Source organism: Diachasmimorpha longicaudata, chromosome 11, assembly GCF_034640455.1.
Source record: "Diachasmimorpha longicaudata isolate KC_UGA_2023 chromosome 11, iyDiaLong2, whole genome shotgun sequence".
Taxonomy (NCBI): domain Eukaryota; kingdom Metazoa; phylum Arthropoda; class Insecta; order Hymenoptera; family Braconidae; genus Diachasmimorpha; species Diachasmimorpha longicaudata.
In genome coordinates this window covers 6,596,339-6,622,213 of record NC_087235.1, presented here as the reverse complement: position 1 = coordinate 6,622,213, position 25,875 = coordinate 6,596,339, and the positions used below count along the sequence as shown (strand labels likewise).

The 25,875-nt window shown below is 39.5% G+C and overlaps 4 protein-coding genes across 13 annotated transcripts in view; 2 read left to right on the top strand and 2 right to left on the bottom strand.

Annotated features, from left to right (window-relative positions):
- The first annotated feature begins 25 nt into the window (after positions 1-25).
- Positions 26-3,302, top strand: LOC135167466 (vacuolar protein sorting-associated protein 53 homolog). 4 transcript variants are annotated; one of them, XM_064130690.1, is made up of 3 exons: positions 26-273; positions 365-956; positions 1,055-3,302. In XM_064130690.1, exons 1-3 carry the CDS (start codon positions 166-168, stop codon positions 2,884-2,886), a joined length of 2,532 nt encoding a protein of 843 aa, XP_063986760.1. In that variant the 5' UTR covers positions 26-165; the 3' UTR covers positions 2,887-3,302. The 4 variants fall into 4 exon arrangements, with proteins under 4 accessions (XP_063986760.1, XP_063986761.1, XP_063986762.1 ...); XM_064130691.1 differs by having other exon boundaries at positions 28-273; positions 365-950; XM_064130692.1 differs by having other exon boundaries at positions 30-255.
- LOC135167490 (large ribosomal subunit protein eL8) lies at positions 3,293-5,381 on the bottom strand. Its single transcript, XM_064130739.1, has 5 exons — positions 5,222-5,381; positions 4,427-4,691; positions 4,097-4,317; positions 3,745-3,867; positions 3,293-3,546 (listed from the first exon to the last, which is right to left on the bottom strand). Exons 1-5 carry the CDS (start codon positions 5,234-5,236, stop codon positions 3,364-3,366), a joined length of 807 nt encoding a protein of 268 aa, XP_063986809.1. The 5' UTR covers positions 5,237-5,381; the 3' UTR covers positions 3,293-3,363.
- A 129-nt stretch (positions 5,382-5,510) lies between these two features.
- LOC135167494 (uncharacterized) overlaps positions 5,511-25,875 on the top strand; it is a 162,867-nt gene continuing 142,502 nt past the window's right edge. For 4 of the 6 annotated variants that reach the window (XM_064130751.1, XM_064130749.1, XM_064130748.1 and 1 more), the window contains exons 1-2: positions 5,511-7,444; positions 19,102-19,374. The gene's annotated coding sequence lies outside the window, so the exon portion shown is untranslated. The remainder of the gene's footprint in view (positions 7,445-19,101; positions 19,375-25,875) is intronic. The other 2 variants (XM_064130752.1, XM_064130750.1) reach the window with 2 other exon arrangements.
- The window catches only part of Bx (Beadex), a 53,212-nt gene continuing 40,905 nt past the window's right edge, over positions 13,569-25,875 (bottom strand). For both annotated transcript variants that reach the window (XM_064130741.1, XM_064130740.1), the window contains exons 5-6: positions 21,862-22,018; positions 13,569-15,605 (exon numbers count right to left, since the gene is read on the bottom strand). In XM_064130741.1, coding sequence (XP_063986811.1) covers positions 15,447-15,605; positions 21,862-22,018 — 316 coding nt within the window. In that variant the 3' untranslated portion in view covers positions 13,569-15,446. The remainder of the gene's footprint in view (positions 15,606-21,861; positions 22,019-25,875) is intronic.

Sequence of the window (25,875 nt, the reverse complement as noted above, 5' to 3'; positions counted from 1 at the left end):
AGTTTCGATCGTAAACATCGGCAAAGTAGAAATTCGGGGAATTTTTCGGAGCACCTGTCACTACAGCTGGGGGAGGGGGCCTGACAGTGCCTTTTGGAGCAGACAGTGGATTATAATTCTAATTGGATAGAATTTTGAAGCTTGAGAGGTTTTTGTTATCGCCAAATGATGGGAACTCACGAGGAGGATGAGGTCGAGGAGTTGCAGTCGACCGTTTACAGTTTTCCGGAGAGTGTCCAGAGTGTCATTGAACAGGTTATCAACGATATCAAAGTCAAATCAATCAACACAACCAAATATTTTTAATTATGATTGAATTCATTTGAAGCATCGTGATATTCAAGAATATCTCCTGGTTCCACAGGTTCTCCCAAGCACAGACCCTCTGGACCAGCCCAACTTCAACGCCGTGGACTACATCAACTCCCTCTTCCCCACGGAGCAGTCGCTCTCGAACATCGACGATGTGGTAAACGAAATGGAGTACAAGATCTGTTCCATCGACAAAGAAATTCGTTCAGTCGTTCGGGGGCAGACAAACGTGGGTCAGGACGGTAGGGCAGCCTTGGACGACGCCCAAAAGGTCATCCGCCAGCTCTTCATTCACATTAAGGATATAAAGGACAAGGCGGAGCAGTCTGAGGAGACAGTGAAAGAGATCACTCGGGACATCAAACAACTGGACTTTGCAAAGAAAAATCTCACGGCCTCCATCACATCTCTGAACAAACTCCATGTCCTAGTGGGTGAGGTGGACAGCCTGAAGAGCCTGACTCAGAAGAAACAATATGGAGAAATAGTCCTGAAGCTCCAAGCGATCATGGAGGTGATGCAGTATTTTAGCTCTTACATGGATATTCCCCAGATCAAGGAACTGTCCAGTGAGGTCCGTCAAATTGAGATAGAACTCGCTCAACAGATCACCTCGGACTTCAAAGAGGCCTTCTCAGGTGGGGGTAAAATCTCTTGTCATACTATAAATTCAGTTAATGAAACAAACATTTTCAAAGGGTTCTATCAATCGAAAAACAATTGCCTGTATTCCCATTTTTAGGTCAGAACCCTAAACACTTCACCCAGTTGACTGAGGGCTGCCTAGTCCTCTCAGTTCTGGACCCAAAGGTCAAGAAAGACCTCCTCACCTGGTTCGTGGGTATTCAGCTCCAGGAGTATGCCCACCTCTTTGATGAGAACCAAGACATCGCGTGGTTGGACAAAATTGACAAGCGATACACCTGGATAAAGAAACACCTCATGGACTTCGAGCAAAAATTCGGGACGATCTTCCCAGTGGACTGGGAGATATCCGAGAGAATAGCTGTGCAGTTTTGCAACGTAACCCGAGAGGATCTCTCCAAACTGATGCAGAAGAGACGATCAGAGATCGACGTGAAATTGCTGCTGTACGCGATACAAAAAACAACGAATTTCGAGAGTCTGTTGGCGCTTAGATTTTCAGGGGTGACTTTGGAGGGTTCTGATCCCCCGAAGAAGCCAGCACAAGTCGAGACTCGTGCAGAAGAGGTACCTGGAAATCCCTTCGAAGAGGAAGATACCGAGAAGAGTGAGGGTGAGAAGCCAGCAGTCACCCCCTTTGCTACTTTGGTGGGCCGATGCTTCGAGCCTTATCTAAACATCTACATAGAGAGTTTGGACAGGAATCTTGCAGATCTGATGGAGAAATTCGTGGCAGACTGCAAGAGTCAGCCTCCAGGTGCCAAGGACTTCGATGGGATCGAGGGACCCAGCAGTGTTCTGTCCTCATGCGCTGATCTTTTCGTTTTTTACAAGAAGTGCATGCTCCAGTGTACCCAGCTCAGCACTGGTCCCATCATGTTGAGTCTCGCAGAGACCTTCCAGAAATACCTGCGGGAGTACGCCCTCAAGCTGCTCCAGAACAACCTACCAAAGGTAGGAGGGACGAGCCTCGGAACCAGTATGAGCAGCATCACAAGGGATTTCAGGGATTTGTCCACTGCCGGGCTCATTCAGAACTTTCAGAGCTTCTTGAAGGAGGGAGAGACTACCAGGTTCAGCAAGGAGGAGCAAGCGAGGATCTGTTGCATCCTGACGACAGCTGAGTACTGTTTGGAGACTACTCAACAGTTGGAGGAGAAGCTTAAGGAGAAGACGGATAAATCATTTGCTGATAAGATAAATTTGTCCCAGGAGCAGGACATTTTTCACAATGTCATTTCAAATTGCATTCAATTACTCGTGCAAGACCTGGAGGCCGGCTGTGATGCTGCATTGACAGCCATGATTAAGATACAGTGGGGAGCGATTGAGGGGGTTGGAGATCAGAGCCCCTACGTCAGTACTATTGTCGCTCACTTGAGACAGACCATTCCAGCTATCAGGGACAGACTGTCTTCCTGCAGGAAGTACTTCACGCAGTTGTGTGTGAAGTTTGTGAGTTCATTTATTCCTAAGTTAGTGCAGCAGCTGTACAGGTGCAAACCACTGAGTGCAGTTGGTGCAGAGCAGCTGCTGTTGGATGTCCACATGTTGAAGACCGCCCTACTGGATCTGCCTTCGACTGGTTGTCAGGTATCGAGAAAGGCGCCTGCTACTTACACCAAAGTCGTAGTCAAGGGGATGGCTAAGGCTGAAATGATTCTCAAGGTCGTCATGTCGACGACTGAGTGTCCTAAGGCATTTACAGACCAGTGTAGGAGGCTGCTGCCGGATTTGCAGGTCCAAGAGTTTCAGAAAATTTTGGATATGAAAGGGCTGAGGAAGCAGGAGCAAGCTGCTCTCGTCGAGCAATTCAGAATTGGGGGGAGTGAGGTGGGGGATATTCAGGGACACTTTGTGAGGGATAGCCCAGAACTAGAGGCGGGAAAAATCAAGAGGCTGGAGAAGCTTATCAAGAAGAGAATGTAGAATTCTGATTTTTAGGGGAAACGTGAAGATGAATGAATGTTTAAGGTGAAAGATTGCTTTATGATGAATCGTGTAAATGAGCAAGTATTGTATATATGCAATGATCTACTCAATCAATCAATTTTTGGATGCAATTTTAGCCGCATTCTTCGAATGATTTTCAATTCGCGATAAAAAATTTCGTGCTAGAAAAGTTGGACCATAGTTAGCGATTATTATAGTAGTATGTTTTACAACTTTGCTACTGAATTTTATAAATTATCACTTTGAGATAGGTTCCGTCTATTTGTGATTGTATATATTGAATTAATTTCTTGTCGAATCCACAACTGTTATTTATTGTTGGGTGAAGCACTGGAGAATGATTTTAAGTACTTGTCTTTTTGGTTTCAAATAAAACACAATGTTTAAATTTTTTTTCATTTTTTTATTATTTTTTTAATTGACCAGAGGAGAGTATAAAACCTTATTGGTTCTCTAACCCTGCTTCTGGGCGAGCTCCTTAGCCTTAGCCTTCTCCAATTTGGCGATTCTTGCGGCTGATTTGCTGCCGAGGAGACCACCACCCCAGTGACGTCTGATCTCATCGTGACGGTCATTGAAGTTGGTCTTGATTGCCTCAACGACCTTGGTGAAGTAGGCTCGGTCAGCAGAGTCGACCTGAAAGGTTGAAAAAAACATTGATTGATTAGTTTAATGATTTCCGAGAATTCATTAATTAACTTGGTGGGCTTCTGAGGCATTTCAGTTAGAAAAATAGGTTTTTTATCACAACCGTTCATGGGATTGGCTCTATTATCTTTCATCATTAAGTATTTTGCAATCGACAGTAAATTGTCGAGTGAATTGGCTTTTTACCTGTGTAAGGGCGACTGCGGTGCAGGTCTTGCGTCTCACGAGACGTCCCAGGCGAGCTTTGCCCTTGATGATACAGTATGGGACTCCCATCTTACGGCAGAGAGCAGGGAGGAAGAGGACGACCTATAAGACACCCAGAAAAAAATTAATCAGCTTTCTCCAGCCAAGAAGGTTCCCTTTGAATTTCAAATTATCAATAACTCAGAGTCAAGTTTCATCCTTTGAACGAGAGGAATTCGTTATTCCTTTCGCCTCAGGTGAAGAAATTCTAGCATCATAGAAAATTACAATTACGAATCCAATTTCCCCATAACCTTTTCTCCACAATTTTGCAAAATGTGTAATGATTTACCTCAATGGGATCGACATCGTGAGCGATGACAACGAGTTGTGCTTTCTTCTGTTCCACGAGTGTCGTAACAGTGTTGGTTCCACTGCGAACAACATTGGGCCTCTTGGTGGGTGTGTCCTCCTTCTTGGCAGCTTTCTCCTCAGCCCTAGCCTTCAGCCTCCTCTTCTTAGCCTCAGCCGACTCTGGCCTGTACTTCTCCAAGATTTTAAACAACTGTGTTGCTGAAAAAATCACGAAATAAAATTGTCAGAAATTCATTTCTACAAATTTAATCATCGACAGCACAGAGAGCACAGTATTTGTCTGGACTGAGCTGAAAAAAATATTCACCTGTCTGTTTGTCGAGGGTCTGGGTAAACTGGTTAATTGGGGGTGGAACCTTCAGACGCTTTTGGAGTACAGCCCTTTGACGCTGGATGCGAATGTACTTGGGCCACTTGACGAATCTGCTCAGATCACGAGCTGGCTGGATGTCCTGACCAATTCCAAAGTTGCGAGTACGTTTCTCGAACAGTGGATTTGTCTGCTTTTTCAACTCAACTTTTTTCACTGCCAAAGGAGCTGCTGCTACCTTCTTGCCTACCTTCTTCTTGGGCTACAAAACAAAGGGCTCATTAATTACTCTGACAAAATATTTATCGTTGTAAAATGTTTACAACGAAATTTCAGGTAAAAATAGGTTTCTTTTCACAGCAAATCATGGGATTGGCTCTATTTTTTCATCATTATTCAAAATTTTTATTCAAATTATTTGTTATTAATCAAAAAATGTTATTAAATGACCGTCGATACATTTAAGAGAACATCATCATGGTGATAACCTCAATATATAACTCGAAAGGTTCAAGAGAACTCGTCTCTCAATGTTTTCATTTCAATTGAGCAAACCAAATTGGCAAGCTCAAAAAGGCACTCTTTCTTATGCCAATTTAACATTTTGTAATTATTTAAACAACAGCTCGTTCAATTCCTAACAAATAACCACCCCGTGAGCTCAAACATGTTGATAACGTGGAGGTGAATCTGTCGTTGAGCCGACCCACCGACATTCAACCTTTCCCCAAAAATTGCCAAATTGACATAATCAAAAAATATTAGCAATCACTTCTTAATAAATATGTTTACCTTCTTTTGCACCATTTTTCCGGTAAAGGAATCAACGGATTCCTCACTAATTAATGGAATACAAAATACAACACTTCGCGAGAGGAAACGCGAAGTATGGCGACCGAGCGCGTAAAGGGGGAAACGACGGAAGCGCCACCTACAACTCGGGAGCAGGTCGTGAGGCGCTCTACCTAGACGTGCAACTCAGTGTGGAAATGCCGGCGCGCGCGGTGGCATCTATCCACAGTACTTGTAATTACGTAGTGCTACGGTGTTGCGGTACGCAGTGTTCGGTTTAAATGTTTACTAGAGGGGTTTTAAACAATGACAATAGACAATAAAAAGTAATAAAACATACTGAAAAATATCATACGAACAGAGAAAAACCTGAAACGACACGAGAATTAGACGATGAGGACAGAAGCTATTACACTTCTCGTTGTGTGTCCTCTTTGTTGACATTGGGTAAATGTTTTGGATATCGGCAGACGAGGAATACTTTTCAAACATATCGATTCGCGATTTATTCGGTGATTGAGGCTGTTGAGGAACGCGTAAATAAGTTCAATAATTTTTATAACCCCCCAAAATGTTTACATGACTAATGGAGGATTGAGACGACTGTCCAAGACAATGGAGTGTCTCAGGTATTTCCGTTGCAACAAAATGGATAGACTCATATTTATTGCAATTGATTTAAATCGGCATTAGTGTTAGTGTGACTTTGGTGATAGACAATAGAATGCAGTGAAAAGTGCCGAAAATTGTCGTGGAGACAGGAAAAACACATCTAATATTGTGGGGACTTGCTGGTGAGTGGAAACACCGTCGTGGTTTGTTTTCATATCCTCGTTGTTGGCGATTGCGTCAATGTTTTGGGTATCAGCAATAGGGGATCATTTTTAACACATTAGAATTTATTCTCCGATCTATTCGACGGTTGAGATTGTTCAGGGACGTGTAAATCAGATCGTTAATTTTTATTGGCGGGTAAATATTTACGTGACCAATGAAGGATCGTGACAATCCTCGATCGAGGGAGCCGCGATCGGGGGCGGGAGGAGGGGGGGGGAGAAGGAAGAAGACGGTTGAAGACAACGGGACGGCTGAAGTATTTCCGTTGCAAAAATCTGCAATAAATTCATTTTTGTTGGTTTTATTAAAATTTATCGCGAATTGAGTACAGTATTAGTGTGATATTCGCGGTAGTTAATCGAACTAGTTAATAAAAAGTAGTGGAAAGTGATGAAAAATGTGTTTTGGACGCGGAAAAACATCGCGTGATGTAATTACCCGACAGTAAGTGAGGAAGCCATTGTTCTCTCTTGGCGTCCCCCCTGCTGATACCCCTTGTCCCTGTTGTTATATTCGGTAAGGGTTTTGGGTATCAAGAGGAGAGGAATATTTGGAAAAAATTAGTCCGCGATCCGCATTTTATTTGATGATTGAGGTTGTTTAGAGCCGCGTAAATAAAGTGATTAATTTTTTTTGGCGGGATAAAATATTTACCTGACCAATGAGAGATCGAGGGAGCCGCGATCGGCGGAGGAGTGAGGGAGGGGGGATGAGAAGGAAGAAGACGCTCGAAGACAATGGAACGGCTAAAGTATGTCCGTTGCAAAAATGTGGAATAAATTCATTTTTAATAGTTTTATTAAAATTTATCGCGGATTGAGTATCGGATTAATGTGATATTCGCGGTAGTTAATCAAATTAGATAATAAAAAGTAGTGGAAAGTGATGAAAAATGTGTTTTGGACGCGGAAAAACATCGCGTGATGTAATTACCCGACAGTAAGTGAGGAAGCCATTGTTCTCTCTTGGCGTCCCCCCTGCTGATACCCCTTGTTCCTCTTGTTATTTTCCGTAAGGGTTTAGGGTATCAACAGGAGAGGAATGCTTTGAAAAAATTAAGATCCGCATTTTATTCGATGATTGAGAGCCGCGTAAATAAATTAGTTAATTTTTTTTTTTGCGGGATAAAATATTTACGGGACGAAGGGAGGGTTGAGGGAATCCTCGATCGAGGGAGCGTCGATCGGGGGAGGAGGGAAGAAGACGTAGAATCAACTAATTTTTTTTTAAATTTATTGGGACTTGATTTTAGTGTCAGTGTGTTAGTGTTTGTTGAGTGTTAGTGTAATTTTTGTGGTGAACAATAAAAATAGTCAATAAAATGTGAAAAGTGGTGAAAAGTGTCGTGTGTACAGGATGAAAGAGGAAACTACTCGAGGCACTCCGGTGAGTACAAAATCCATTGGGTTCTTAGTTTATGTCCTCTACTTGACATTGGGTAAATGCTGCGGGTATTGACGGACGATGAAGGCTTTGAAAAAATAATCGTTCACACTTTATTGAATGACACTAATTTTTATCATTGGATATGGAAAATCATTGAAGCTATTTTACGCTTATTAATTTTTATTGAGTTAATTTGTTGATTACTCCTGATAAATCATCAATTGAAATGCTGACGAGTATTTCGGATCCAATAATTTTCCTCAAGAACATCTTCAATATTTTTTCCACAAAAAAAAAAAAATAAGAATCACATCTTCATCATTATCATTACAATTCATTGTTTCCTCACGTCTCCAACTCCTCGAGGAGCTCCAAATTCTCGTAAAAACTTGCTCCCCCTAAGTAAAAGAAAATTACCCAGAGGACGATAAACTTTTTTAAGAAAACGAGGCGAAAAAGAGATGGAGATAAAATCCGTAGAGGAAGAAAAATAAATAAATGAGGGAGTAAACACGTGTGACTCCTGGGGATTACTCGGCGACTGGAGTGAGTACTCGGGAGTGAGAGTTGACGAGTCGTAGGTGAGAATCGTTAGGGCACGCTGAGGGTGACGAGACTTGTGTCCCTATTGTGTCATTCAAAGGGTGGTGGGGGAGGGAGGGCTGAGTGTTAGTTTATTGTTACCCGCTACCCGGTGGGCAGAAGGTGCATATTTCAGAGTGGGCTATTAGCGTAGAACGTTTACGGAACCCTTCAGGTGCAATTTTTTTACAAATTATTTGCAATTTCTTCCACTCGTTTTGTGGAGGATAGTATTTTTGAGTTCAGGATAATTTGGTAATTGTCCATTTAAAGTGGAGTTTTTCTTCTAATAAATTATCAGTTGGAATCTCATGAGTGATATGTCTAGTTGCACATGTTGTTTATTTCAATATAATAAATGCCGATAAAGAAGTAAATATATCCATTGTCTCCAGTCAGCTCGTTAAACTTTTCGTCGGACTCGTTTCATTCTTCAGAGTCTCGTTTCACCCGGTAAACGACTCTCACGGGTATTAAGCCGCCTTGGAGTCGATTATAAGACGTAAAAAAGGGTAAAGGAAAGGTAAAGGGTGGAGGTGAGAATTTTTTTTGAAAGTATTTTCACGTTCGATATCACTGATTGACGATGGTAAAGTTATTTTTCGATGATTATATTCTCCTCTCGTTGATTATTAATTTAGGGTTGTAAAAATTGAGTTTTGCGAACTCTGCAATGTGTCTTGGGCGTTACAACGCCCCGTTGGGCCCAATCGTCCGAAATTAATGTCTCGGCGTTATTAGCAGAAGTTAGTCCGACTCCCACTGGCTCCAAGTTACGCTCCAAAGAAAACAGACTGGTGTGGGGGATAGTCTACCCTCTTGGTTTTACTCCAGTTGAGGGTGGAAGTGGAGTTGTAACTTTGGTATTGTCGTTGTGATCATTTCTGGATAATTATAACACTCGTATCATATTTCATCGTTACGCTCTCTCATTGTTTTCTTTTATCTTCAATGAAGTATTGAAATAATTTGTTCGTTAAAATTGTTCTTTTACTTTTGGTGATATTCTACTCTTGAAAAATAATTAAAAGTAAAGGAGTACATTCTCCACTGGGAATACATTTGAAATAACCCCGGTATACCATTCTCAGTTTGAAAGTATAAAGAAAGTGGCAGTTACCATAAATTCTTAATTCGAATCGACGCGTAAAACTAAAAGTTGGAGCGGTTGAGTTTCACTGGGAACACATTGGCAATAACATTGCCCAAGTTCCTTTAACGTTAACGATCCTGTTATACGGTTCTCCTTTTGTTGAAGGGGTTCGTTGAGATGGGTACGAACATGGTGCGGATAAAGTCACCGATGGGAGTACCCGCGAGAAGTTCAACTTGGGTTAGAGGGTTGAGATTATACCGGGTTTATTCACATTTAATTGCTAATATCAAAATTCAACGGTTCCGGGGTTATTAACATAATTCTGGGGATTTAAAAAAATCTCAGTGCTCATTAATAAAATGATTTCATTTAAATACGGGAATTTTTATTATCCATTTATATGAATTGAAGAAAATTATTGTTAGAATATCCACAGATTTGTGCTTTGAATGGAGTCATGAAGTTGAGTATCAAATCTTTTATTGGAATAATAGAGTTGAAAAAATATTTTGTTGTGGAGACATAATATCTCTCATTAGAAAAAATTAATTTTCTCAGTTTGATGAGAATTAAAGTTAACAATTCACATTTTGCCTATGTTAGAAATTAGTTACAACTAACAAAACCCGTCGTTATATACCAGGAAGTTACCCCCCATGGGGTGTTCCGCACTTGTCCCGCAAATACCGCAATCGTGTCCCAAATGCGATCTGCAATTCCACAAATGGGGCGTTACAGAGTTACCTCAAACAAAAGATGTAATAATTTCAGTTCTACCCCGGTTTTCCACTTGGTCCAACCAAACTGCACAGGATATTCTAACTTCTACCTCTCTCTTTTCCACCTTAACTGTACCACGGTACTAACTACCCTCTGGTTACCATTTTCACCCTTAACGGGAAACCACCGTCATTCCCTCAGTCCCGCGTTAACCTCTTTGTTGTCAAGACAAACAAGAATCGTTTGCCCTACGCCGTATAGCCCACCCACCGTAGCCTGCCTAGAGAGGGTGGAATTTTAATTACGTGAATATCAGGGCTTCTCTTACCTATCCACCCCTTCCTCAGTTCTATTCATCTTTTGTTGAATACCGTTCCAGTTATTCGGGAATTTATCTGATTTTTTTTGGTTTAATTATTCATTAATTTAGGGGATGGGGGATCTCTTCTATAGGATTTGGAGCGGTATTTTTAATTCAAGGACTTTCCCTTTCCTATAATTTAATAAAATTTCTGAATTAAGCAAAATATGAGATTAAATGGACGTTCTTAAATTTCCCAGAACAGAATCGTAAAAACCCAGAAAAATATAGAGATGCTAATGAAAAAAAAAAAATAATTTTGCAATTATTTGTCCTCGTTGTCCACAAGTCACTATCCCCCACTGTCCCATAAAAAATTAAATCACATATTTTCAGTCGTCTCTAAAATTCTCATTACCCCCTTCCCAAAAAAGATAAAACATAATTGTCAAATTTTCTTCGGACAAAGAGCATCGTCTAGCGTTGTAGACAATGGTGGCACAGTAGATTGAATAAAACCACCGTACAATACCTGAAAAAAAAAAAAAAGAGACCAGGGGTGGTAAAGGGAAGGGGTAGGAGGTATCTCTCCCCTGTACTCTCTGTTGCGTGTTTCCAGCGTTGAATAGTAAGAGTGGAATAGAGGGAAAATCGTGCGGTAATTTGAATGAAGAGATGGCGAGACAATGCGTTTGGCAATTGGGGGACAGAAGAACCTCCGACGTCAGTGGAGATGGGGAGGAGGCAAAAGCGGGTGAAAACAACCGCGGAATCAAATTAGGGAATAGAGGGGGAGGAAAAAGAGGGGGGGGCATGGGAGTTTGTAATTATATTTACAAGTGGCAGTTCCCGGTGAAACAAAAGGTAATACCCCAGACCAACGTTATTCGTGGGGCTCTCTTTCAAATCTGAAATTGCCCCATTCGAGTTGTCTCATTTTTTTTTGCATTAAAGGATGGTAATTCATGCACAAATTTTTATTGATTAAAGAGATAAAATTTTAATATTTAATTTTTCTTGATTTTTTTAATGGATAGTAAAGAGTCCGGAATATTTTAATAACTTTTCATATAAAATCTGAATCTTTTAAATCGTTCTATCGAAAATAAATCGTTCCAGTGAAATTCCAATGCAATAATAATTTTTCAAAGGTTTCTTCTCATTTGAATGTCTGACAGAAGCCATTTAAACCCGCGGGGAAAAAAAAATTAAATGGCATCATAACGTGAATAAAGAGAGAAAATTAAAGTCAACTACATTTTCACTGTTACGATTGAGAAAAGAAAAGAAATTTCCTACTGGTGGCTGTTTGGGTGGGGGAGGGCGAGGGAGTGAACAAGGGTGTACGTAAGGACAGGTGATTTCTCGGAACGACTCTGGTAGAGCAATAAAAAAAGTCAAGTGAGCGGAGGAATAAAAAGTCAGTGGAGAAAAATCGCTGACGCGAAATGGTTGAAGGAATGCTCTGAAGACTCCCGGAGAGAAAGAAACTACTCGATGTCTGGACCTTGCATATGGACATGGGGGTGGATTCTGGGACAAAGCAAAATGAAAAGATAGCTCGCGTGCTTGGAGAGCTTTCAATGGACAGATATCTTGGAATTGTGCCCTTTGATATTTTTGGGGAACGTTTGTGCTTTATGAAAATTTTTTATCCATATTGGTGATTGAATAATTTTTTTAAATGAATTTTTGGGATTGTTCTTGCAAAATAAACCGGTGATTAATTCATTGAACTCAATATTTAAAGAATACATTTCTGAAAAAGGGATTTTACTTGTCATAAGGATAATTTTTTCATTTAACAATGCGCATGATAAATTGTAAAATTGAAACTATCAACTTTTCCGCTAAAAATGTAATTTAGGGAAAAAAAACCGCTGAGAATATATATTGTCAAAGTTTAAGTTTAAAAAAAAACTCAAATGAGAAAAAATGAAATATAATATCACAACGTTTTAATAAAGAGAGTTGGGCAATCAAGGCGAGGGCGTTAAAAAGCTTTGTTGTTTTAACGACCATTTTACGCGCGTTTAAATCACACTTCGCATCCCCCCCCCCCTCTTCTCCCTTCTCTTGATGCTAAGGAGCGAAGGGTGAAGGTGAGGTGGATGAAGTACAGACACACAATGCCAGACTAGAAATATTTTTATAAGAGTTATGGAAATGAAAAAATGTGAAAACTTTCTTTCTCTCAAACTCGCCCTCGTCATCTCCATCCACCCATTGGTCGTTCTCATTCCCTCTGTCTTTCTTTCTCGTACTCCCTGGGGTCTAGTCGGCTTTTTTACCTTTTTATTGTGTCATTCCCTTTTTTTTTCCATTGGTTGTGCCGACGAGGAGAGTGCAGGGGACACGCATCAGCCGGCCGGATATTATTTCAGTCAGTGCGCATATTTCCGTAAATGAATTTTCATGGAAACAAGTGAGCCACTCGAGTATTCTTCATTTCAGAGATTTTATTGTTTCAAGTCGACCGTTAAGAGTGGAAAAAAGCCATTAGAGAAGGTTTTGGAAAATTTTTAAATGGTACAGAGAAGCTCTGGGCTTAGTTCTGTTTAGTTTTTCATCAAGACAATTGGTATTGGATGGATCGATTGACGGGGAATTTTCTTGAATGATTGGCCAGACTCAGGGGGCACTTTGGCCGTTAGGCGCGCCCGTCGGCTAATCGCATCCCCATAAATAACATTTATTGAGGGCCCGTGAGTTTGACCAGGGTATGGAGGGACTAATTGCCGATGATTACCGCGTGAGAGCCGCCTGGGAAAAATTGCCCATTTGCATCGAATGCCCGTCGTTCGTCATTGCTCCCTCCAGCCCCTCTATTGTGTCTACTCCCTCTCTATTTTATCGAAACTCGATTCATCATCGAAAAAGGGTGAAAATAATCCAGTTTAATTTATTTTATCAAGTTGGGACAATTAGAACAAATAGAAAAAAATCAATTCCACGAATTATAATACGTCGATTTTAACAATTCCTTTGATCGATTGGAATAATACATTTATTTCTCGTAAATTTCTGTTAAACATAACATCAATGTTTATATTTTCACGTCAACATTTTCTGAAAAATTCTTATTTTTTAATGTCTGTTATTATTTTAAAAATTCCCGGTAAAATATAAAGTGTAAATTGCTAGATTGAGATACCTCTATATCTGTCTGAGCCAGCGTCTTCCTTTTCCCCTTGAATAGACCCAAAATCTGTACTCACCTCCTGAATACACAATAGAATTTATTCACCGTGTATTCGTGGCCCCTTGGCATTCTCCACAAAATACAGAAAAGAAAAAGGGGTGGCAAGCGCAGCAGTAGCGTTATGATTGGTAAATTATTGACGTGGAATATTGTACAGCCAATCACGTACTCACCTTAAATATTTGATAAGAACACAGGATACATTTCACTGGGGAAAGGGAAAGAATCGAGTGTGAAGAGACGTTATCGATGAATATTTCGTGTTAAAATTCCGGGATCAATTTCCCATTATATTTTTTTTTTCATACATAATCCAACTGGTGTAATATTAACATCGAAAGAATTCTTTATTCTCGTTTCACAGTGATAAACTATAATACAAAAAACATGGTTCGGTGTTTTTTTTTTGGGGGGGAGGAGGGAAGTCTCTTTACAATTCTCCCGGATTCAACAAATGTTACAGAAAAGTACGTTTATTAGTCGTGGATTATTGACGCTAGGATAGTATACATTTTTAGATTTTTTTTATTCCACTCGGGAAACACAGAGAGATTATTCATACGAATAAATTTTGATCACAGGAAAATGATAAATTTTTAATGTTTATTTTTAATGCGAAGTATCATTTAGAGAAAAATTACCAAACAACTTGAATTGTTTACAGAACAGACCCTGATTTGTCTGTAATATTATGTAAAAATTCAATGTTATTTGATAGTTTATCTCTTAATGACCGTTCACTCCACAATTACCGAATTATTTGAATAATTTTTATTGAATTTTTCTCTCTCTGTGGTATTTTTACATAAATTACAACTATTTTTTAAACATTCTTTTACATTTGGAAGCATTCGTCGCAGGCACGATTCAGCTTCATTCATTCCATTCGCCCAATCATCCCCTCATCCACAACCTGCGAATGTATGTGGCCCTTTGGTTACACATGACCTGAAATAAAGCATTTTTCCATCCTCGCCCTCCGGTTTATTCCTCCTGTGTTTAAAAACTTTGGGCATAACTCAGCCTCGTTATCTGACTCGCAAATAAGGCAACGTAAAAGTTGGCCGCATCAATCTGGGCCTCTACGGAGATTCAAAGTTGAAACGACGCTAAGTCACCCCTAACGTATTATACCCCCGGGGTTGTACCCCGGCTAACTCTCGCTCGAATACCCGATCTATCTAACAATTCTTTTTCAAAATCATTTTTATTTGGTTAACGTTTAATTTAATGGAGAAAAGAGCTGGAGAAAAATTACAGCACTGAGAGAAATTCTTTCTCGAATAATGAAAAAAATTATCATTCACTGACTGTGAAAAATTGTGGAAATTACTGTGAAAATTTTGGAAAAATTGACGCTTTAGATTTTTGTATAAAAATTTTCCATTGAAGTGGAAATATAGTTAACTTGTTAACTTGTACGGTATAATTTACCAGAATTTCTACGTAATTTTTGTCCAGCATTTTTTTCTCGTGTGAGAGGAACTTGCAGATGATTTATATCGGTGGGGAGAGGCCTTTTAGAATCCATTGGCTTTAATGTTTTTCCTAACAATGGATTTTAATTTTCTAGAGAGCACCAATTTTTTTTTACTGAGGAAATATACTGGAATCAACAAATGAGAGCTTATGAATTATTTTAAATAATTTCCATACATTTCCCTCAGTATTTACAGCCTAATTACACGTAACCAGATAATAATTTAATTGTGCAATATAACAGGGAAAAAATATTGAAATAATGGAATTAATGAGATATTAATTTATCATTTGCTGTTGACTACATATTTTTAATCTTATCGAGCCCTCGAAAATAAAATATTTTCATTAGCTTTGACTTTTGAAAAATAAAATGAAATTGTTGAATTTCTAGATTAATTTTTACGCGTGCGGTAAGAAAAAATTCATCGCAAGGCATATCTATTTAGAATTTGCAAAATATTTTTTTGCAATGCGTAAGAGGACTGAGTTGCGGGTAAACAAGTAATCCCGATTGTTCTAGTCTTTGGCAGCTTTAGACATTTCTCCATCGTTTTTCTTTCTTCCGGGGAGAAATAGATTCACCATTATTTAGGTAAAAAAATTTCTCCTACTTTGACTGTCATTTGGTGTCGTACGTAGTTTGTGCGTTGATTCCATTTAAATTATTCATGGGATTTAGAGAATTATGGGCCCCGGTAGAGGTTGCTGCTGGCTGATACCCATTGTGGTTATGGGCAATATCTCCATTTGTTTGTCTTGCCTGGGCTGCAGCTACGTTCTGAAAAAAAAAAATATTGTATTACTATTTATTTTGGTGGTATTTTCATCAATTGTTCGATGGAACTAGACAATTATTGTCATTTATTGAACACTGATTCAAGATCTTACTTTGCTCTTGAGTTGCTAATTTTGCGGACTCCCGCCATTCACCAAAATTCGGGAAAAATTGACGTTTAGGCCAATAAAATTTTCAGTAACACAATTTATTTCCTGCCCATCACTTCGGCTATCACCCGAATTTTTCGTAAATATTTCCCACCCTGTGGTCTCTACTAATAACTCTCCTGAAAGGCTTTCATTGAAATTCATTCAATTGAAAATTGAATCATCAAAGTATGATGAACCTAATGCGAAACACTTCTGTCGAGCTTCACTTGGTGAAACAAAAGGTCGGACGAACTTGTATCTCAACTCGGGCGGGTAACTTGACTCAGGAGGGTGGTGAACTAAGAGGAAATACGGCTGAGGGGTAGTGGGGAGAGGTAGTGGAGGATATAGACGGGTGAAATGTGCAGCTCGCTCTCGAAGCCATATTTATGTGGAGCGAAAGCTGCTGTAGCGACGTGAAGCGTAAGAGCGAGGGAGAACTGAAATTTAGTGGATGTTAGTCGAGCCGTTGAAAACTTCAAACTTTCGACTCCTCTGGTTCCCTCAGTATTTCTCCTCCTTACCTCCTCTCACTTTCTTTCAATCCCTCTTACCTATCCCCCTCACACCAGTTTAAAAGACGAAGCTTACACGGGCAAGGTGTTAAATTAAACAAGCTTAAAATTTGCAATCAGAACCCTCTTGCCTGTTCTCTTGAGTTTACTCAAGTTTGCCATCTTAAATTCTCGAATATTCACTCCCGATTATCTCGTCTAACGAGAGCTAACAGCCCTGTAAAGGGAGTTTATCGTAAATAAAGATGAAAATTGAATAAAACTTCCACTTTTTACCACGTTCTAAGGTGTGTTAATTTCAGTCAAATGTGTGATTCGAAGAATAGAAAGACAATAATTAGTGCTACGATTTTTTTATCGTTTATATTTATGGAATGAAAATGTTAAAAATTGAGTAATATCCGATGTAATAAATGAAATTTCACAACTCTGCAATTGTAGATAAAACACGAATAAGTCATGGAGTTAATTTAGTCGAGTCTTTTCGGGGATTTCTTAATTATACGCACGAAAAAGTGTGGAGATAGGAGTGCGGTGAAGGACTGCGGGGACAATGTTTCCAGGAAAAGGGTTTGGCTTCACTGGGATTTAAGGATCCCTTGAAAGTCACAATACAACGAGAAAGTTTTATCATTTTTATCACCTTTATTTACGACCTAATTACTCAATTATGGGAAGACAGGGCCCGGTAAAACGAGGAAAGATGCAACAATGAGTGGATAGAATTCTTTGTTTAGTTAATACTTCAAGAATTAATATACTATATAAATATATAATATGTAATATAATTTTTAAAAGGTAATTTATCTCGGTATCACTAAGGATTTCATTAAAAATAATTCTCTCACTGCAACTGAAATAGGTAAAAATATTATTGGGATTAAGTGGAGAAACAGGAGTATAAATAATCGTCGAATTTACTTTATCCGAGATAATATTAGGGGGTTGGGGGTAGAGAAATCCATCCTCGGATCGTTAGCGTTCACGTATATGATCGTGTTACTGTTCCCGAGAATGATCTCCTTTTCCGACGGGGGATGTGTGGGGTCTGAATGCCGGGAGAATTTCTCTTTTGGAATCATGAGTCGCTCGCGAATAAGACATTAATCGGAGGGTGGTTACAAACTGCCACTGAACCTCCTCTTCCTCTACCCCCCCCCTTCATCAACCGAAAAAGCACTGAGATGCGAAGGTGTGGATGGAATGGGAATCGCGTGTCATTTGTCCGTTGATCTCCTGGGGCTGGGAACGTGCCAGGTGTCGGTGCTTCCTCGGCTTTTCTTTCGCGCAAAAATTAGCACCCCACTGTGTACGAGGAGTTTACCCAGGGGGTGATAGAGAGTGGTTAGTGAGTTGGATGGAGCGAAAATAAAGAGAAAGATATTGTGGTCATTTGTACTGAAGAAATTCGTGTGCTCTGGGAGATTAACTGGCCGGCACTAACGAGACTCAGGGGGTGATCTATGATTCTGCTGGAGGGGGTGGGAGTTCTTTTTTTTTTTAACGGTGATAATCGCTCGGGGATGATCGCCTGAGGTGGGCAGGTTTACAGAGATTTTTGGTTTTTTTGGGGGCTTGTGGAGGGTTTCGATGAATTATTGAGTTAAAATCAATTGTTTAACGCTCTCGGAATTTTTAATAAATCATCTCCATCTTAAATCACTCGAATAAACCAACAATTACATCAACGATGAGACGCAAATGGCCAATGGTTTTTCTGAGTATGACGAAAGGGGGCAATAATCGTTATAAAAGTGAGTACACCGAGAACTTGGAGTTGTTTCAGAACAAAACTCATAATCTCACGTAAAGCCTCCAAGCTGGGCTTTCCCATGCGAAACTCCATACCTCCTCAGTACACCCCATTTCTCCGGGTGCGTTTATACTCAGGGCTTACGTGAAATTCAGCTATACCACCGCCTAATAATAAGCTCGTTAGGTGGGCAGAGCCACGCGAACTAACGATGCACCTTACAGTATCCTGGTGGGCAGGGGGGTTGAAGGGGGGGAGGGGTTATTATTCAGGGAGTGAAACATACGGAGAATCGATCCCCATGAACTTTCGGAAGACCTACTGGGGTAATAACTTATTTATCAAATTTTTCTTTAAATTAATTCCTTAGTTTGGAATTTGTATTGATGTTGAGGTGGGCTTTGGTGGCAAGTTTGATGGGATAACAGAGTACAAGGGCGGCTAATTGAACTTGGCTAATGGCTGTACATTTGGCGAATGATTGGATACATTTTGATGAAATGATTTTTTTTTATGGGTTTTGATGATTTTTGGTAAAGTAGGAAATTTTATTCTGTTGATTTCGACGAAAAATTTTGGGAGAGAGAAATGATAGTGAAAAATTAATTATTGTTGTGTCAAATGTCGACTTTTTAATTGTATTAAGTGATTGGAAACTATCATGTGAGAATAATTATTCTCAGTATAATTGAAGAATTAGTTATACGTAATCGTAACGACTGTATCTCCTCACGGGTGTTAAGGATGAGAGGTTGCATTGATCCTCTTAAATTCCCATGTAGCTTCCTCAGCATTAGCATATTATCTCATCCCGTCACTAACCCCTCCCTTAAAACTCACCCCCAAGGATTCACGAAGGACTTTGCAGACACTTGAGAGTTTGTTTTAAAACTCAGATAATCGTTTCGAGTCCTACTTCCCCAACCATCTCTCACCCATACCATCTCTACCCCACCTCACCAATGTGACACACCCAAGGGTGATATCTAGATCATTATAAAAAGTCCCAGCAATTATCAGATAAATTTATATTGTATTTATAAAATTGCATTATACTGAGTGATAAATTATTTTTACAGATTATAATGGAGCGACGAGTGGTGGATGATTCGTCACGGTGGTGAGGAGATTGGTACAGCTGGATATTCTCAGGCAATCAGAAAAACTGAAGATGGTGGTGGGGTGTGAGGGCTTCAGCACCCTTCAACAACTTTTCTTTGGGGTGAGGTGGCAGGGAGTAAGTTGAGTCCCTGAATGGGAACGTCTGCCACTTGGTGGTTTTTTAAAAGAATCTACTCGGCTGATCTTCAGTGGGAGATTGTGACCGGCACTTCTATTTGAATTTCAACCCGGTGAGTGATACCTAATTCTATGTCAATTTTTCAATTTTTTTTTTGTGCTCGGGGTGTGCACAGGAATGAGTTGCGCTTTATCTGGGAATAATTTTTATTTTTCGCAAAGTAAAAACACTAGGGAAGACGGAATACCAAAAATAGACTTGATTTACGGGAGGAGAAGTATTTTTTATTGAGAAGGAAATTAACAGTTATAGTTTTTCAAAATTGGAGATGGTTTACGCGAATATTTTTCAACGAAAAAATTTTAAGGAAATTAGTTTAACTTCGCTATAAATATTTGATGAAGAAAAATATTAGATTGACGTTTTTCACCCCCAAAGCAGCCCTTTGGAACCGACATATTCATTCGATAGAATTCATTTTACATTTTTCTCATACAAAAGTCCATAATTTTTTAATTCAGGACAGAATGAGTGATTGACACAAGTTTCAATCATTTTCTTACATTAAAATATAATAATTCCGTGAAATGAAATTTATTTATCATCCCCTGAATCGTCTTTTCTTCGACGATGACGATGTCTTTTCACGCGTCAATAATTGATCGAGTAGCCGAGGTAGAGGATGTATTTTTAATAAATAGAATGAAGACTCCGGAATGAATCGAACGTCCACCTTTTGAATACTCCCCATTTCCTATTGTAGAGCATTGAGGGAGTTTTTCTGTTTTTTTTTTATTCCCCTCTGACATCGAGTGGGATTCGTCAGGGGGCTTAAGGGTAATAGATGCTCCAGGAGCATTAGCATTCTACCTCCCCCTCCCGCGATTATATTGGTATTAACCGTTGACGTGGCGTTATATACACGAGTCATTTATAAATTTCCACCCCTATAGCTCCCTCTTGAAAACATCAGTTCAGGTAAACAACCCTTCATAAAATAGAAGAAAGGATGAGGAATATATTCTTGGAATATTTTTTATTATGATAAAACAGTTTCGTTTATAAACATATATTAAAATCTATCAGTCCATCATGAATTAATGCATAGAATAGATTGATTTGGGCCAGTAAATTCGTTCTCTCACTTGCGAAAGGTTCTGAGGGTGAAATTCGGCAGGTGCAGTAATGCGATGTACAGGAAAATAAATTTTGGATAAAAATTAGCCTTCTAGAGTTTTTAGGCTAATTTTTATTTAAAAAATTAGACTTGAGAATCTAATTTTTGTGATAAAATTAACCTTCATCCCTCGTTTACCCCCCTGAAGGTCTAATTTCTCCCTAAAATTTATTTCCCTGTAACAATTTAAGGTGGACGTCTCTTAGATAATATCCCATGTCACTCAAAATTTAAAATAATGAAAAATTGATTTTTTCATTTATTAATTGAATAAAAGGGTATCGTCCCCAATGAATTTCCCTCACTCTGACTAATTAAACAAAAATGAAGGCACATGCATCATTCCAAGCACAACAAGCCAGTTATTTCCACTGAGAAATGGTTAATATCAACCGCGAAAGGGAGTGAGAAGTTTGGCATTTGCATATTATAAGTAGTACACGTTACTCCGATATGATCGCGCTCGTTATTCTATGCATACTTATATGGAATTCAGGGGGGGAAAGTGAAGCAAGAGAATCCCCACCTCCATCAGCCCAACTCCCTTCAACTTTGCCAAATCCATCCCTGGGGATTTCAGGGTGAATAGTTTTGGTGTATAGTCGAGTATCACGCATCTGGACTGTTGTAATTGGAATATTTTCATTTGGAGAAAAACTGCATCGACATTCATTGAACATGATTGCCGGTGTGAGTGTTTTGGGGTGTGGTTATTGTTGGATCTTCGGAGACGGGATTAAGTTGATTGGGGATTGGTTGCTGGCACTCGGGAGACCCTTTTGGGAAGCAACATTTCCGTGGGATTATGTTATCATTGTGGCTGAGGGGGAGCGGGTTAAGGCAATTTTGTTGAATTCATATCATCATTTGTGAAAATTTTTGGAAAAATTGATATCCGGGGAGAAATGTTCAATAAGACAACGTACATTATTTTCCGGAAATGAAATGTTATTTTTCCAGGTGAAATTAAAATTAAGGTTCTCCTGTGGTATTAGAATTTTTATTGAACATTTCTCTTCTTTGACGAATGGATCTTGCGAAATAAATTAATAAACACTATTGGACGGGAGTGAAAGTTGAAGGACCATAAGATGATCAGAAAGACGATCTCCAAGCATACCAGGAGGGCTCTTCTTGACTTAATTAATAAGGACACGCGATACCCGTCCAAGAGGTTGAAGGCGTGCCAAGCTCGAGGGATTCGTGTCCTTTGTTGTTTAGAAGGGGTCAGGGGCCCACTTTACCCCCGAACTCCCCCTTGCTACGACCGCTCTAGGGCTTGCCCTGTCTCAAGGTAGCACGTACTTCAAACTTACAGTGCGTCAGTGTCTCAAAACTAAATCTGGAAATCCCTCACGGGGTCTGAGATGATCGCCCGAGTTTACTCAGGCCTCTACACGTAAAGGATTATTCGAGACTCACCTGGGGCTGGAGATGTGTCACCTGACGCTTTATGTGCGCTAGTGTTGCCGTGGGCGGTGGATGAAGGGCCATGTTTGCGAATACCAGTCGCTCCTCGTAATCATACTCGCAGAGAATTTTGTTTTCGCATAAATAGAATCTGTCCCCTACGCAAAATCTGAAACAATAAACATTTCATTGAAGGCAGGAGTTGATAATTAATAATGAGAGGTTTGATTAATATTTCATTTGCAACTGTTACATGATTAGTTAATGGCAATTGCGAGGGCATTTGTGATTTTTCGAAGGCTCCGGGAATGTTCTAAAATTTTTTACGATTTTTCATTTTTTCATTGAATTTTTAAATTAAAAAACTAGTCGATTGGACACACATGAGTTGCGCTGATTCTCTCAATCATCAGAGGCTTGAACGGGCTCATCGAGTCTTCAACAAAATAAGAAACCAGGGTGAATTTTCTCGGAAAACGTGCTTCGCCTGGGTTATGATTTTTGGCTGTTGTGTTGGGGTGGAGAATGGTATTCTGGTTTTACGTACCGTACCAACTGTCGCCTCGGAAGCTTAAAAAAAAATTTCGTACCAGAGTGTGTGAGGTTCTTCACGTTTTTCTTTTATTGCTGGTTTTAAAAGCTGATCTTTTACCCCGGCATTTTTCTCACTTTTTATGTTTTTGAATGACGACAAGGGATAGTCGAGATATGCATGTGAAATGTTGAGAGAACGTTGGTATCTAGGGGGAGATTCAAAAATCCTTCTGAAATTACTTAAAATTCCGAGTGTGTCCTTGGGACATCAGTCTTTCTAAATCTGCCTTGATCGAATGTCATTATGGTTTTATTTGAGGGGATTGGGGAAAATTTTTTCCAATATAAATATACAAATTAGATTTGATCATTTTTCATGGCAGTATTTTCATTCCTATTTGAAAGAATATTAAAAAGCTATTGATCAAACTGTGAGACGGATATACTACGTTCTGCATCATTAATTCTCCGGTTGCATATCAAATACGAAGGTCTATTGACACTGTACTCAAACATCCCGAGGTTACATTATTTATTTATTCATTAGCCATCGAGTATTCTGGTTACGCCCTTGCTGGCCATGATTTACCATCAGAATTTTCCTCGTCCAGTGGTTTATATTCGTGATTATGCTGGTGTAGACGTGATTCCTTTACACCTCAAACATATTTAATGTTGTATAAGGGCCCAAACAGGCGTGAGAAAGCACACGTTATTTTTTTTAAATGAAAAATATATCATCGAATTTCTTTGCATGGTGATGGTATTTTCCATTACCATTCATCTTTCCTTTTAATTTCCCCAGAATCGGAAGTATCTCCAACACTATAGAAACTACGGTGCCATCGTGCAGCCATAAAAACCAATGTGGCATCGTAACGGGGTACGATAAGTACATACCATTGTGTTTTCCCCGATGGCATCGAAATCGATGCCTCCCGAACATCAAAATACCGTGTCATAAAAACCTGTAACCCACACTCTCAACGACCTTGATTTCTGTATAATGTTCACGGTGATTTTCTGACAGGATTGGGTATATATATTTTCCATGATAACATGATGGATAAATACTGCTGAATGCTTTGGGCATTAGGTGTCTGGAATTGATGATATTGATAGGGACAATCGATAGAAAAATTGAAAGCAAAGAGGGAGTAAAGTGAGAGAGAGAGAGATAGGGACAGGGACAGGGGGGAGTCAAAGTCAATTATAATTTAAAATATTCTTAAATATTTATTAAATAAAAAAATAATGAGAAATAGATTTAAAAAAAACCTCTCAAAATTCAAAAGCAAAAATATTTGTCAAGTGAAATTGAGAGATGTTTGTTTATCAAGGACTAGAAGTTTTCCTCCAACAAACAAGTGCAAAACCCCAAACGACACTCAACAACGGTAAGCGCTGCTATAGGGCTGAAAGGGGGAGGTGGTTGGGGGTAAACGAGAGTTGGGGGATTCCCCGAATAAACTTTGCTCCGATCAGGAATTCCCGAAGGAATAGGAGGGCTGGCGGTAGTTGGCGCCGCTCGTACTCAATTTGCATCAAACCGTCGAGACAAGAGAAAGAGAGATGAAGTGGCGGGTTGGGGGGGTGGGAGAGGTAAGGGGTGAAGCCACCCCATGCCTTCATTCTCCATACTGCATCCTCACTCGTGCAGTAGCGAGTCTAACGCGTTTAGCTGAGACTCTTGAGGCCCTAATCAGATCTTGTCGAAGGAAGACGACGGAGGTGGCGCTAAGTGTGAAGTTAATGGAGTCAGGTTCAGGTATAGAATGATGGTACTCTTACTGGTGGATGCAAACTCCAGTGACATTGAGGGATGCCACTGGTTGAGGATTGTTGGCTTATTCATGGAATTTCAATCTTTGCCCTTCGCGGCTGAATGAATAAGGAAATAGAGTTTAATGGAATTTTGGTTATTTTTAGTTGTAAATTTGAGGACAGGGGAACATTGATTCTGAAATTTATTGAATTATTTTTTTTGCATTTGTAATGATATTGGTGAAGGCTCAGAAATTAACCAGTCAATTATTATTGTCAATTAAAAAAGAAAATTAATTGATTTAAAGGGCTGCGTTGTTAAGGTGAAACATATCATTTTGTTTGGGATGATATTTTTAATTTATACATCTGTGTAAATCACTTGATAAAATATTTTTGGCTCACTCGTAGACGTCTCGATAATGGCGGCTTCCAACTGTTAATTAATTCAGACTGTCAAGGGGTATCAGAGCGGCCGTGGCGCGTTAATTCGATCAGTTGTGAACTCTTGAGGAGAGGGGTGGGAGGTTGGGGCGGTGTAGAATACGCAGAGTGACGTCAGTCTAAGGTTTATATACATGTATAGCATAGACTCCCTACCGGGGACAGATTTACCACCCTCTGAAGATGCCTGACTGTTACTATCTAAGTGTCAAGTTGATGCGCGTTCAAATGTCATTTGAAATACAACAGGACAGTGATTTAAACTTGAAAATTAAAATGGCTATCATTTTGATATCAGGAAAATTAATGAGATGCTTAATAATGTCATTGTGACTGGATATTCTCATATCGATGGTGAATCCAGACTCATCAATAATACTGGTGAAATTGCGCGGTTGGTAAAGCAATATTAATGACGTAGATCATGGCACGTAGATGGTGGGAATTAGAGGGAGTTGACGCTTTGGGTGGCCGAGGAGATAGCCAGAGTTTCAAGGGGTTGCGTGACGGAGAAATCCTTTGGCAACCCCTTCAGAATAATTCGTACTATTCAGAGTTTTGATCGAGGGGGAAAATGAATGAGGAATCATCATTCATTCTTATTATCTAGAAAATAATGAGAATAATTATGAAGTCTTCAAGTTGAAAAAGTTGGAAATATTTATCGTTCAATTGTTGGGGGTTTTATGGGCCTTGAGTAATATTAAAGTCAAGAAGTTATTTTCGGTAAAGACGTTAAATACATTTTTCAGATATTAAAAAGCGTGTGAGGAAAATATAAAATTGTCGCCTTCAAATTTGACATTCGATGTTTAGGCAATTGCAAAGATATGTCAAGTCTTCATTCATAAGTACACGAAAAGAAATTTAAAGTAAATCCCAAATCCCAAAATTTCTTTTCGTGTAAGAACAGTGAATATTCCAACCAACTACTCCAACAAAGTTTCACCATTGAATACGAAAATGTTGGAAATTAGCGAGAAGTTGATGGATAAGTGAGACTTCATAATACAAGAGAAGATCATCTCCGGAAAGGATTAGTGGCTAAGCTACCACTGGGTTTATATATTCGGTTATCAAGTGAACGTCCAGCCAGCCGGAGACAGCCGGCCGGAAGTCAAACAAGCTGCCTCAGGGTAGATAACGCACCTACCTAAAGCACCAACATCTCATCCTAAAAGGGTTAATGGGCTCTCTACTACGTGAATTAGAGCTCTCAGGATTCGTCTTAATTTATCCTCCTTCTGCTCGTCTTCTCCGCTCCTCCCCCTCCCTCGTACCCTT

What these genes read in the sequence shown, in the direction of transcription:
- LOC135167466 (XM_064130690.1), top strand. Translation starts at nt 166, where the DNA reads ATGATGGGAACTCACGAGGAGGATGAGGTCGAGGAGTTGCAGTCGACC. An exon ending in AGGTTATCAACGATATCAAA is followed by an intron (nt 274 to 364) that starts GTCAAATCAATC and finishes CTGGTTCCACAG; the next exon opens with GTTCTCCCAAGCACAGACCC. An exon ending in AGAGGCCTTCTCAGGTGGGG is followed by an intron (nt 957 to 1,054) that starts GTAAAATCTCTT and finishes TCCCATTTTTAG; the next exon opens with GTCAGAACCCTAAACACTTC.
- LOC135167490 (XM_064130739.1), bottom strand. An exon ending in GACCCTCGACAAACAGACAG is followed by an intron (nt 4,318 to 4,426) that starts GTGAATATTTTT and finishes TGATTTTTTCAG; the next exon opens with CAACACAGTTGTTTAAAATC. An exon ending in ACGATGTCGATCCCATTGAG is followed by an intron (nt 3,868 to 4,096) that starts GTAAATCATTAC and finishes GGTGTCTTATAG; the next exon opens with GTCGTCCTCTTCCTCCCTGC.